We start from the raw sequence: 13,941 nt of genomic DNA, 5'->3' as shown, positions 1-13,941 counted from the left end.
TCAGAGAGAGAGAGAGAGAGAATGTGTCAGTCAGAGAGAGGGAGAGAGAGAATGTATCAGTCAGTTAGAGAGAGAGAGAGAGAATATGTCAGAGAGAGAATGTGTCAGAGAGAGAGAGAATGTCAGTCAGAGAGAGAGAGAGAATGTATCAGTCAGTTAGAGAGAGAGAGATAGAGAGAATGAGTCAGTTCGAGAGAGAGAGAGAGAATGTGTCAGTCAGTTAGAGCAAGAGAGAGAGAATGTATCAGTCAGTTAGAGCAAGAGAGAGAGAGAATGTATCAGTCAGTGAGAGAGAGAGAATGTGTCAGTCAGTGAGAGAGAGAGAATGTGTCAGTCAGTGAGAGAGAGAGAGAATGTGTCAGTTAGACAGAGAGAGAGAATGTGTCAGGCATGAGAGAAAGAATGTGTCAGTTAGAGAGAGAGAGAGAGAGAATGTGTCAGTCAGTAAGAGAGAGAGAGAGAGAATGTATCAGTGAGTTACAGAGAGAGGGAAGATATCAGTCAGTTAGAGAGAGAGAGAGAATGTGTCAGTTAGAGAGAGAGAGAATGTCAGTCAGTTAGAGAGAGAGAATGTATCAGTCAGTTAAAGAGAGAGAGAGAATGTGTCAGTTAGAGAGAGAGAGAGAGAGAGAAGATATCAGTCAGTTTGACAGAGAGAATGTATCAGTTTGAGAGAGAGAAGATGTCAGTTAGAGAGAGAGAGAATGCGTCAGTTAGAAAGAGAGAGAATGTGTCAGTTAGAAAGAGAGAGAGAATGCATCAGTCAGTTAGAGAGAGAGAAGATGTCAGTTAGAGAGAGAGAGAATGTGTCAGTTAGAGAGAGAGAGAGAGAATGCATCAGTCAGTTAGAGAGAGAGAGAATATATCAGTCAGTTAGAGAGAGAGAGAGATAGAGAGAATGAGTCAGTTAGAGAGAGAGAGAGAGAGACAATACATCAGTCAGGGAGGGAAACAGTGTTGGCGGGGCGGAGGAGGGGGCGGTAGGGAGTGGGAGATCAGGAAGCAAGGGATGGGATTGGGGAAGGGGGTTGAAGGTGGGGAAGGGGGTTGAAGGTGGGGAAGGGGGTTGACGGTGGGGAAGGGGGTTGAAGGCGGGGAAGGGGGTTGAAGGCGGGGAAGGGGGTTGAAGGCGGGGAAGGGGGTTGAAGGTGGGGACCGGGGTTGAAGGTGGGGACCGGGGTTGAAGGTGGGGACCGGGGTTGAAGGTGGGGACCGGGGTTGAAGGTGGGGACCGGGGTTGAAGGCGGGGAAGGGGGTTGAAGGCGGGGAAGGGGGTTGAAGGTGGGGAAGGGGGTTGAAGGTGGGGAAGGGGGTTGAAGGTGGGGACCGGGGTTGAAGGCGGGGAAGGGGGTTGAAGGTGGGGAAGGGGGTTGAAGGTGGGGAAGGGAGTTGAAGGTGGGGAAGGGGGTTGAAGGTGGGGAAGGGGGTTGAAGGTGGGGAAGGGGGTTGACGGTGGGGAAGGGGGTTGAAGGCGGGGAAGGGGGTTGAAGGCGGGGAAGGGGGTTGACGGTGGGGAAGGGGGTTGAAGGTGGGGAAGGGGGTTGAAGGTGGGGACCGGGGTTGAAGGCGGGGAAGGGGGTTGAAGGCGGGGAAGGGGGTTGAAGGTGGGGAAGGGGGTTGAAGGTGGGGACCGGGCTTGAAGGTGGGGAAGGGGCTTGAAGGTGGGGAAGGGGCTTGAAGGTGGGGACCGGGGTTGAAGACGGGGAAGGGGGTTGAAGGTGGGGACCGGGGTTGAAGGCGGGGAAGGGGGTTGAAGGCGGGGAAGGGGGTTGAAGGTGGGAAAGGGGTTGAAGGTGGGGACCGGGCTTGAAGGTGGGGAAGGGGCTTGAAGGTGGGGAAGGGGCTTGAAGGTGGGGACCGGGGTTGAAGGCGGGGAAGGGGGTTGAAGGCGGGGAAGGGGGTTGAAGGCGGGGAAGGGGGTTGAAGGCGGGGAAGGGGGTTGAAGGCGGGGAAGGGGGTTGAAGGCGGGGAAGGGGGTTGAAGGCGGGGAAGGGGGTTGAAGGTGGGGACCGGGGTTGAAGGTGGGGACCGGGGTTGAAGGTGGGGACCGGGATTGAAGGTGGGGAAGGGGGTTGAAGGCGGGGAAGGGGGTTGAAGGTGGGCAAGGGGTTGAAGGTGGGCAAGGGGGTTGAAGGTGGGCAAGGGGGTTGAAGGTGGGCAAGGGGGTTGAAGGTGGGCAAGGGGGTTGAAGGTGGGGAAGGGGGTTGAAGGTGGGGAAGGGGGTTGAAGGTGGGGAAGGGGGTTGAAGGTGGGGAAGGGGGTTGAAGGTGGGGAAGGGGGTTGAAGGTGGGGAAGGGGGTTGAAGGTGGGGAAGGGGGTTGACGGTGGGGAAGGGGGTTGACGGTGGGGAAGGGGGTTGAAGGTGGGGAAGGGGGTTGAAGGTGGGGAAGGGGGTTGAAGGTGGGGAAGGGGGTTGACGGTGGGGAAGGGGGTTGAAGGTGGGGAAGGGGGTTGAAGGCGGGGAAGGGGGTTGAAGGTGGGGAACGGGGTTGAAGGTGGGGAAGGGGGTTGACGGTGGGGAAGGGGGTTGAAGGTGGGGAAGGGGGTTGAAGGTGGGGAAGGGGGTTGAAGGCGGGGAAGGGGGTTGAAGGTGGGGAAGGGGGTTGACGGTGGGGAAGGGGGTTGAAGGCGGGGAAGGGGGTTGAAGGCGGGGAAGGGGGTTGAAGGCGGGGAAGGGGGTTGAAGGTGGGGACCGGGGTTGAAGGTGGGGACCGGGGTTGAAGGTGGGGACCGGGGTTGAAGGTGGGGACCGGGGTTGAAGGTGGGGACCGGGGTTGAAGGCGGGGAAGGGGGTTGAAGGCGGGGAAGGGGGTTGAAGGCGGGGAAGGGGGTTGAAGGTGGGGAAGGGGGTTGAAGGTGGGGAAGGGGGTTGAAGGCGGGGAAGGGGGTTGAAGGTGGGGAAGGGGGTTGAAGGTGGGGAAGGGGGTTGAAGGTGGGGAAGGGGGTTGAAGGTGGGGAAGGGGGTTGACGGTGGGGAAGGGGGTTGACGGTGGGGAAGGGGGTTGACGGTGGGGAAGGGGGTTGAAGGCGGGGAAGGGGGTTGAAGGCGGGGAAGGGGGTTGAAGGCGGGGAAGGGGGTTGACGGTGGGGAAGGGGGTTGAAGGTGGGGAAGGAGGTTGAAGGTGGGGACCGGGGTTGAAGGCGGGGAAGGGGGTTGAAGGCGGGGAAGGGGGTTGAAGGTGGGGAAGGGGGTTGAAGGTGGGGACCGGGCTTGAAGGTGGGGAAGGGGCTTGAAGGTGGGGAAGGGGCTTGAAGGTGGGGACCGGGGTTGAAGACGGGGAAGGGGGTTGAAGGCGGGGAAGGGGGTTGAAGGCGGGGAAGGGGGTTGAAGGCGGGGAAGGGGGTTGAAGGCGGGGAAGGGGGTTGAAGGCGGGGAAGGGGGTTGAAGGTGGGGACCGGGGTTGAAGGCGGGGAAGGGGGTTGAAGGCGGGGAAGGGGGTTGAAGGTGGGAAATGGGGTTGAAGGTGGGGACCGGGCTTGAAGGTGGGGAAGGGGCTTGAAGGTGGGGAAGGGGCTTGAAGGTGGGGACAGGGGTTGAAGGCGGGGAAGGGGGTTGAAGGCGGGAAGGGGGTTGAAGGCGGGGAAGGGGGTTGAAGGTGGGGAAGGGGGTTGAAGGCGGGGAAGGGGGTTGAAGGTGGGGACCGGGGTTGAAGGTGGGGACCGGGGTTGAAGGTGGGGAAGGGGATTGAAGGTGGGGAAGGGGGTTGAAGGTGGGGACCGGGGTTGAAGGTGGGGACCGGGTTGAAGGCGGGGAAGGGGGTTGAAGGTGGGCAAGGGGGTTGAAGGTGGGCAAGGGGGTTGAAGGTGGGCAAGGGGGTTGAAGGTGGGCAAGGGGGTTGAAGGTGGGGAAGGGGGTTGAAGGTGGGAAGGGGGTTGAAGGTGGGGAAGGGGGTTGAAGGTGGGGAAGGGGGTTGAAGGTGGGGAAGGGGGTTGACGGTGGGGAAGGGGGTTGACGGTGGGGAAGGGGGTTGACGGTGGGGAAGGGGGTTGACGGTGGGGAAGGGGGTTGAAGGTGGGGAAGGGGGTTGAAGGTGGGGAAGGGGGTTGAAGGTGGGGAAGGGGGTTGACGGTGGGGAAGGGGGTTGACGGTGGGGAAGGGGGTTGAAGGTGGGGAAGGGGGTTGAAGGCGGGGAAGGGGGTTGAAGGTGGGGAACGGGGTTGAAGGTGAGGAAGGGGGTTGAAGGTGGGGAAGGGGGTTGAAGGTGGGGAAGGGGGTTGACGTTGGGGAAGGGGGTTGAAGGTGGGGAAGGGGGTTGAAGGTGGGGAAGGGGGTTGAAGGTGGGGAAGGGGGTTGAAGGCGGGGAAGGGGGTTGAAGGTGGGGAAGGGGGTTGAAGGTGGGGAAGGGGGTTGAAGGTGGGGAAGGGGGTTGAAGGTGGGGAAGGGGGTTGACGGTGGGGAAGGGGGTTGAAGGTGGGGAAGGGGGTTGAAGGTGGGGATTGGGGAAAGGGGGTGGGTTGGGGAGTTTGAGTCATTATGAGTGGGGGAGGGAGGTGTGTGGATTACATACCTCTCCGTGGGGGGGGATGACTTTCAGGATTCGGTTGCTTTCAAATTCCTCCAGTTTGACCGATTGATGGAAGCTGCACTCATCAACCTTGACAGCAGCAGCATATCCTGAAAAAACCCCACAGGGAATGAATAGAGGAGCCATGATCCCAGTCACATCCCAGAATACAACCAACTCCAGAGCCCCAGAACACAACCAAGCGTCATGGAGGACATTTCCCTGTTGACATCAACCATGGTCCCCCCATGCCGACACTATAGTTCGGAAAGCTCACCAAGACCTGTATTTTCTCAAAAGACTAAAGAAATTTGGCATGTCAGCTACGACTCTCACCAACTTTTACAGATACACCATAGAAAGCATTCTTTCTGATTGTATCACAGCTCGGTCTGGCTCCTGCTCTGCCCAAGACCGCAATAATAAATCAGATCAAATCAAATACCTCGTCCCAGAACACAACTAACTCCCTCATTGAATTTATTACTGTCTCATGTATTGGGAAACGGTGAAAAGTATTGTTTCTTGAGCGCTATATAGACAAAGCATACCGTTCATAGAGCACATAGAGACGACAAAATGGAGAGAGTGCAGAATGTAGTGTTACAGTCACAGCTCGGGTGTAGAGAAAGATCAACTTTATGCAAGGCAAGTCCATTCAAAAGTCTGACAGCAGCAGGGAAGAAGCTGTTCTTGAGTCGGTTGGTACGTGACCTCAGACTTTTGTGCCTTTTTCCCAACAGAAGAAGGTGGAAGAGAGAATGTCCGGGGTGCGTGGGGTCCTTAATTACGCTGGCTGCTTTGCCGAGGCAGCGCGAAGTGTAGACAGAGTCAATGGATGGGAGGCTGGTTTGCGTGACGGATTGGGCTACATTCACGATCTTTTGTAGCTTCTTTCAGTCTTGGGCAGAGCAGGAGCCCAGACCAAGCTGTGATACAACCAGAAAGAATGCTTTCTATGGTGCATCTGTAAAAGATGGTGAGAGTCGTAGCTGACATGCCAAATTTCCTTCGTCTTCTGAGAAAGTTGGTGGGATCGACAAATTTTTGAACAGTAAAGGAATTAAGGGTTAAGGTGAGCGGGCGGGTAAGTGGAGCCGAGTCCACAAAAAGATCAGCCAGGATCTTATTGAATGGCGGGGCAGGTTCGAGGAGCCAGATGGCCTACTCCTGCTCCTAGTTCTTATGTTCTTAACTATAGTGTCGGCATGGAGGGACCTGGACAGGGTTTTGGCGACTTGGACACCTAAAAACCTGAAGCTCTCGACCATTTCCACTTCATCCCCGTTGATGTAGACAGCGGCATGTCCCCCACTACACTTGCTGCTCTGAAGGGAGATACTTGCTCTGAGCTTCGAGTGGCTGTTTCCAGGTGACTTTGGGCCCCAAAGAGAGACCTGGCTTTTCCTCTGGTATTCAGCAGGACAGACACCAGAATGCCAAATTTCAAGTTACACCGCATGAGAAGAGGGTGCAGAGTGCCTGACTAATCAATTCTGATTGGTCATGGCCTTACCAAAAAGAGAGAAATGTTGAATTATTGCTGCCACCCCATCCTGGGTTTCTGAGGCAAAATCCCACCTACCATCCTGTTTTTGAAGTGTATTTTTACGGGGTGTGGCCAGCATTTATTGCCCATCCTTGATTGCCCCTTGAGAAGATGGTGGCGAGCTGCCTTCTTGAACCCACTGCAGTCCATGTGGGACACCCACAGTGCTGTTCGGGAGGGAGCTCCAAGATTTTGACCCAGCGACAGCGAAGGAACGGCCGATATATTTTCCAGTCAGTGACTTGGAGGAGAACCTCCAGTTGGTGTTGTTCCTCGGCATCTGTTCCCCCTTGTCCTCCGAGATAGTCGTCGTGGTGGGTTGTGGAAGGTGCTGCCTAAGGAGCCTTGTTGAGTTGCCGCAGTGTGTCTTGTAGATGGTCCACACTGCTGCTACTGAGTGTTGGTGGTGGAGGGAGTGGAAAGGGGAGCGATTAAGTGGGGCTGGATGGTGACGAGCTTCCTGAATGTTGTTGGAGCTGCAGCATCCAGGCAAATCCTTACCCAGTCTGACCCACACAGCAATGTGGCTGACTCGGAAATGGCCAAACAAGCCAATCAGTTCCAGGGCAATTAGGGATAGGCATCAGAACTGGGTCATCATCTCATGAGGGCTACAGGAAAAAGGTGAGGGGATAGCGGGGATTGGGGTTAGGTGAATGAGCTGGCAGAATGGCCTCCTGTGCTGTAATTATGCTGTGATTCTATTCTATTGTTTTATATTCTGCCCACACACCAGAGCAAAGAAATGGTGTTCATCTCCCCTCTGAAATTCTTTTAACTATTACTAGGATCGCAGCAGATCTCACTGTTGTGACGTTACTGCGGCTGTAAGAATTTTTTTTAAAAATCATGTTCTCTGCAGTTAAGCAGCTTTGGGTTTTTTGCTATTGTTGCTGAGCTGGCTGCTAAAAGTCCTTTTATTGCTGCTTCAATGGTTTAAATGGGGTTTTGTTTATTTTTACTCTGGGCCTCAGGTACTTGCTGGGATTTGTTTTATGACCCTGCATTGTGAGGGAGAAGACTGGTTGACAGGTCAGGTCAGCACAGTAAGAAGTTTAACAACACCAGGTTAAAGTCCAACAGGTTTATTTGGTAGCAAAAGCCACACAAGCTTTCGGAGCTCTAAGCCCCTTCTTCAGGTGAGTGGGAATTCTGTTCACAAACAGAGCTTATAAAGACACAGACTCAATTTACCATGAATAATGGTTGGAATGCGAATACTTACAACTAATCAAGCCTTTAAGAAACAAAACAATGTATCTCCACGTTCTGATCACAAACAGGGCACAAAGACACAAACTCAATTTACATGAATAATGATTGGAATGTGAGTCTTTACAGCTAATCAAGTCTTAAAGGTACTGACAATGTGAGTGGAGGGATCTCCGGGTAAGCGTTCTCCAAGACGGCCTTCACGACACTCGACAGCGCAGAGTCGCTGAGCAGAGACTGATAGTCAGGTTCCGCACACATGAGGGTGGCCTCAACCGGGATATTGGGTGCATGTCACAGTAGCTGCAACCCCCACAACCTGCCTGGATGTGTAAATCTTAATGCTCCCTCCACTGACATTGTCTGTACCTTTAAGACTTGATTGGCTGTAAAGACTCACATGCCAATCATTATTCATGTAAATTGAGTTTGTGTCTTTGTGTTCTGTTTGTGATCAGAACTCCCACCCACCTGACGAAGGAACAGCCTGTTCCGAAAGCTTGTGTGGCTTTTGCTACCAAATAAACCTGTTGGACTTTAACCTGGTGTTGTTAGACTTCTTACTGTGTTTACCCCAGTCCAACGCCGGCATCTCCACATCATGACAGGTCAGGTGACAGGAGTTGTTGTTTTAGTATTTGGATATCAGACTGAAAGCAGTGTTTTTTTCTCTCTCTCCCCCTAGTATTGGAAATTCTGCTGGTTAGCTGGCAGCAGGTCTCCTGGCTTCCTGGAGTGAAAATTCTGTTGTTGGTGGTTTGCTAGTTAGTACCTAGAGCTTCTCTCTCGCTCTCCCTGGTGTTCTGGGAAGCTGCTCGGACTTCAAGCTTGCCTGTGTGCGTCTCAAAAGAACATCGAACCAAAGGATGAAGTTCCAGCATCAGGTGAGCATTTGTATTTTCTGTGCTAAACCTGTGGCATGTGTTTTGTTTCTGGGATTTGTTTGATTGGAACGGTGTTAAGGTGTATACAATATCATGGGTTTTTTTTGCTTGTTTGTAATTGGTAAAAGTTATTGCTATATGTTAACTATATTCTTAAATAAACTTTGATAAAAGCTCCCTAGTGGGTCATTTGAATCATACCTGAAGTGAAACATCTCATGCTCACCCGTGCTAAATTCAAAATGCAAATCTTATAATCCAGGCGGATTTCATAAAACACTTTGGAATTTCTGACCTGAATTCTAACACTGTTCAAAGGAAGTCTGTACAACTTGTCATTATGGTTTAACCCTTTTAATCCCTTGTATCACTCTGCTAATTCTATACCACCCCGCACGCTGACCAGAACATCCCCTAGATTCTCATCACCCCCACATCACATATCCACAGCCTCTCTCTCTCCTCCCCGTCTATCTGCAACGTCCAGCTCACCCAACACTCCTGCACCAACCGCACTCACCTCGAAGCTCAGCCTTCCCGATACTGAACTCCTCATTCAGGCCAATACGGATTTCTAAGGGAAGAAAGACAGGTTCACTCAGGGCGGTAGGAAGTGGAAGTGTCGGAGACGTTAGACCTGGGAAAGCACAGTAAGAGGTCTCACAACACCGGGTTAATGTCCAATAGGTTTATTTGGTAGCGCAAGCCACAAGCTTTCGGAGCGCTGCTCCTAAATCAGGTGAGTGGGACCTGGTGTTGTGAGACTTCTCACTGTGCTTACCCCAGTCCAACGCCGGCATCTCCACATCAGACCTGGGAAAGGCAGAGGTTATTGTCCTGGGAGGAGGACCTGTGTCAGCTCAGTAATCAGAGACTGACAGGAGAGAGAGAGACGTATCAACAGATTCAGCACCAAGACTGAGCAACCTCTGCCATAGACCGAGGCCCCGACACACCCACCCAGGCCCCAACCGCACCCCCCCAATGCCCCGACACACACCCCCACCCGAGGCCCCGACACACCTCCCTCCCCCGAGGCCCTGACACGCCCCCCCACCCGAGGCCCTGACACGCCCCCCCAAACCCCAACCCCCCCCACCCCCCGAGGCCCCAACACGCCCACCCCCAGGCCCCGACATGCCCCCCCTCCCCCAAGGCCCCGACACGCCCCCCACTCGAGGCCCCGACACCCCCCCCACTCGAGGCCCCGACACCCCCCCCCCACCCGAGGCCCTGACACGCCCCCCCCAAACCCCAACCCCCCCCACCCCCCGAGGCCCCAACACGCCCCCCCCCAGGCCCCGACATGCCCCCCCTCCCCCAAGGCCCCGACACGCCCCCCACTCGAGGCCCCGACACCCCCCCCACTCGAGGCCCCGACACACCCCCCCCCCCCACCCGAGGCCTCGACACCCCCCCCCTCCCCCGAGGCCTCGACACCCCCCCCTCCCCCGAGGCCCCGACACCCCCCCTCCCCCGAGGCCCCGACACCCCCCCCCACTCGAGGCCCCGACACGCCCCCCACTCCCCCGAGGCCCCGACACGCCCCCACTCCCCCGAGGCCCCGACACCCCCCCTCCCCCGAGGCCCCGACACGCCCCCCTCCCCCGAGGCCCCGACACCCCCCCCTCCCCCGAGGCCCCGACACCCCCCCCTCCCCCGAGGCCCTGACACGCCCCCCCCTCCCCCAAGGCCCCGACACACCCCCCCTCCCCCGAGACCCTGATAGCCCCCCCCACCTGAGGCCCTGACACGCCCCCCCAAACCCCAACCCCCCCCCCCCCGAGGCCACAACATGCCCTCCCGCCCCCAACACGCACCCCCCCCCCCAGGCCCCGACACGCACCCCCCCCGCCCCCAACACGCACCCCCCCCCCCCCAAGGCCCGACACGCCCCGTCCCCCCCAGGCCCCGAGATGCACCCCCCGAGTCCACCACCACCTCCCCCCCCCCAGTCCCGCACCCATGAAGCAATGGGAAGAGATTGAGAATCGTGTCCGACAACAGTGAGCTCCTGGGATTTGCAATACTGCAGCAAACAGCACCAGCGCGGGAGACACCCGCCACCCAGAACATTAACAATACCTGTGCTGCTGGGCAGGAAGCATTTCATCCGCACCTCCCCCTGTACATCCGCCCTCAACAGAGCGCCCTGTAAAACATTCCCATCGGGAGATATCAGCACAGACCGGCACTCACACTCCCTACACACATCTCCCCCCCACCCCCCCCCCCCCACTCACACCACACACACACACCCCGCCACTCACACACACCCCGCCACTCACACAACCACACACACACACCCCGCCACTCACACAACCACTCACACACACCCCGCCACTCACACAACCACACACACACACCCCGCCACTCACACAACCACTCACACACACCCCGCCACTCACACACACCCCGCCACTCACACAACCACACACACACACCCCGCCACTCACACAACCACACACACACACCCCGCCACTCACACAACCACACACACACACCCCGCCACTCACACAACCACTCACACACACCCCGCCACTCACACACACCCCGCCACTCACACAACCACACACACACACCCCGCCACTCACACAACCACACACACACACACCCCGCCACTCACACAACCACACACACACACCCCGCCACTCACACAACCACACACACACCCCCCGCCACTCACACACACACCCCCCGCCACTCACACAACCACACACCCGCCCCCACCCCCAGTCACAACCACACACACAAAGATACACACACACACACACACAGGCAGACAAGGTACGTGTGCGCACTCAGACAGGCAGACGCTCATGCACACACACGGGCAGATGCACGCACACACAAGCACACTCTCGCACGCGCGCACACTCTCGCACGCGCGCACACTCTCGCACGCGCGCACACTCTCGCACGCGCGCACACTCTCGCACGCGCGCACACTCTCGCACGCGCGCACACTCTCGCACGCGCGCACACTCTCGCACGTGCGCACACTCTCGCACGCGCGCACACTCTCGCACGCGCGCACACTCTCGCACGCGCGCACACTCTCGCACACTCTCGCACGCGCGCACACTCTCGCACGCGCGCACACTCTCGCACGCGCGCACACTCTCGCACGCGCGCACACTCTCGCACGTGCGCACACTCTCGCACGTGCGCACACATAGGCAGGCAAACGCACGCATGCAGTTACCAGCTGCATAAATCTGTAACTGACTGGTCTTACATTTCCTCCGATCACCACTGTCAGTCTCTCGATAACATCCACAAAGATTTCAGTTTTCACTCCCTGGGGAAAGAATACAGAATGTCGATGTATTAAATACCGTCCAATTGCGCTCCCCCGGCAGTGACCTGCCATCCCGACCTCCCTACGCCCACCTCCAAATCCCGTATCCCAGAAAGAGTCACTGTTCCAGGAACCCGAATCCCAGAGAGTCATTGTCCCGGGAACCCAGTCACTGTCCCGGGAGTCCAAAGATGTGCGGGTTAGGTTGATTGGCCATGCTAAAAATTGCCCCTTAGAGTCCTGAGATGCGTAGGTTAGAGGGATTAGCGGGTAAAATATGTGGGGATATGGGGGTAGGGCCTGGGTGGGATTGTGGTCAGTGCAGACTCGATGGGCCAAATGGCCTCTTTCTGCACTGTAGGGTTTCTATGATTCTATGAACCCATATCCCAGAGGGGGTCACTGTCCCGGGGACCCGGAGGGGGTCACTGTCCCGGGGACCCGGAGGGGGTCACTGTCCCGGGGACCCGGAGGGGGTCACTGTCCCGGGGACCCGGAGGGGGTCACTGTCCCGGGGACCCGGAGGGGGTCACTGTCCCGGGGACCCGGAGGGGGTCACTGTCCCGGGGACCCGGAGGGGGTCACTGTCCCGGGGACCCGGAGGGGGTCACTGTCCCGGGGACCCGGAGGGGGTCACTGTCCCGGGGACCCGGAGGGGGTCACTGTCCCGGGGACCCGGAGGGGGTCACTGTCCCGGGGACCCGGAGGGGGTCACTGTCCCGGGGACCCGGAGGGGGTCACTGTCCCGGGGACCCGGAGGGGGTCACTGTCCCGGGGACCCGGAGGGGGTCACTGTCCCGGGGACCCGGAGGGGGTCACTGTCCCGGGGACCCAGAGGGGGTCACTGTCCCGGGGACCCGGAGGGGGTCACTGTCCCGGGGACCCGGAGGGGGTCACTGTCCCGGGGACCCGGAGGGGGTCACTGTCCCGGGGACCCGGAGGGGGTCACTGTCCCGGGGACCCGGAGGGGGTCACTGTCCCGGGGACCCGGAGGGGGTCACTGTCCCGGGGACCCGGAGGGGGTCACTGTCCCGGGGACCCGGAGGGGGTCACTGTCCCGGGGACCCGGAGGGGGTCACCGTATCCTCACACCCTCCTGAACCCCACCCCCACACACCCTCCTGAACCCCGCCCCCACCTCACCGTATCCCAGAGGGAGTCCCTGTCCGGGGACCCCGTATCCCAGAGGGAGTCCCTGTCCGGGGACCCCGTATCCCAGAGGGAGTCCCTGTCCGGGGACCCCGTATCCCAGAGGGAGTCCCTGTCCGGGGACCCCGTATCCCAGAGGGAGTCCCTGTCCGGGGACCCCGTATCCCAGAGGGAGTCCCTGTCCGGGGACCCCGTATCCCAGAGGGAGTCCCTGTCCGGGGACCCCGTATCCCAGAGGGAGTCCCTGTCCGGGGACCCCGTATCCCAGAGGGAGTCCCTGTCCGGGGACCCCGTATCCCAGAGGGAGTCCCTGTCCGGGGGCACCGTATCCCAGAAGGAATCCCTGTCCGGGGGCACCGTATCCCAGAGGGAATCCCTGTCCGGGGGCACCGTATCCCAGTGTGAATCCCTGTCCGGGGGCACCGTATCCCAGAGGGAATCCCTGTCCGGGGGCACCGTATCCCAGAGGGAATCCCTGTCCGGGGGCACCGTATCCCAGAGGGAATCCCTGTCCGGGGACACTGTATCCCAGAGTGAATCCCTGTCCGGGGGCCCCGTATCCCAGAGTGAATCCCTGTCGGGGGACACCGTATCCCAGAGTGAATCCCTGTCCGGGGACCCCGTATCCCAGAGTGAATCCCTGTCCGAGGGCACTGTATCCCAGAGGGAATCCCTGTCCCGGGACACTGTATCCCAGAGTGAATCCCTGTCCCGGGACACTGTATCCCAGAGGGAATCCCTGTCCGGGGACACTGTATCCCCGAGTGAATCCCTGTCCGGGGACACTGTATCCCAGAGGGAATCCCTGTCCGGGGGCCCCGTATCCCAGAGTGAATCCCTGTCCGGGGGCCCCGTATCCCAGAGTGAATCCCTGTCCGGGGACCGCATTGTTCACCCAGCCTGTCTCTGCCCCATGATATTCACCTCCTCGGCGTGCATTGCCAGGACGGGTCTGTTTGCTGCGTTACTGGGAGCCACCTTGCTCTGCTGGGTATCCGCTCCAAACTGCAACAGAACACAAATTACAAACACACAAACGCAAACACCCTCCTGAACCCCACCCCCACCCCCTCACACCCTCCTGAACCCCACCCCCACCCCCTCCTGATCCCCATCCCCACCTCACCAGACCCCCCTCGACCCTCACACCCTCCTGAACCCCACCCCCACACACCCTCCTGAACCCCACCCCCACCTCCTCACACCCTCCTGAACCCCACCCCCACACACCCTCCTGAACCCCACCCCCACCTCACCCAGACCCCCCTCGACCCTCACACCCTTCTGAACCCCACCCCCACCCCCTCATGATCCCCATCCCCACCTCACCGAGACCCCCGA

At 58.5% G+C, this 13,941-nt stretch overlaps 1 protein-coding gene across 1 annotated transcript in view; it reads right to left on the bottom strand.

Moving 5' to 3' along the window:
* The window catches only part of ap4m1 (adaptor related protein complex 4 subunit mu 1), a 48,497-nt gene that overhangs the window by 17,018 nt on the left and 17,538 nt on the right, over nt 1–13,941 (bottom strand). Inside the window, exons 6-10 of the mRNA XM_078200767.1 lie at nt 13,525–13,605; nt 11,389–11,451; nt 10,236–10,302; nt 8,671–8,724; nt 4,509–4,615 (exon numbers count right to left, since the gene is read on the bottom strand). Of these exons, the coding sequence (XP_078056893.1) occupies nt 4,509–4,615; nt 8,671–8,724; nt 10,236–10,302; nt 11,389–11,451; nt 13,525–13,605 (372 nt within the window). The remainder of the gene's footprint in view (nt 1–4,508; nt 4,616–8,670; nt 8,725–10,235; nt 10,303–11,388; nt 11,452–13,524; nt 13,606–13,941) is intronic.

The sequence above is a fragment of the Mustelus asterias genome, chromosome 31, assembly GCF_964213995.1.
Source record: "Mustelus asterias chromosome 31, sMusAst1.hap1.1, whole genome shotgun sequence".
NCBI lineage: Eukaryota > Metazoa > Chordata > Chondrichthyes > Carcharhiniformes > Triakidae > Mustelus > Mustelus asterias.
This window is presented reverse-complemented; position numbering and strand designations above follow the sequence as displayed.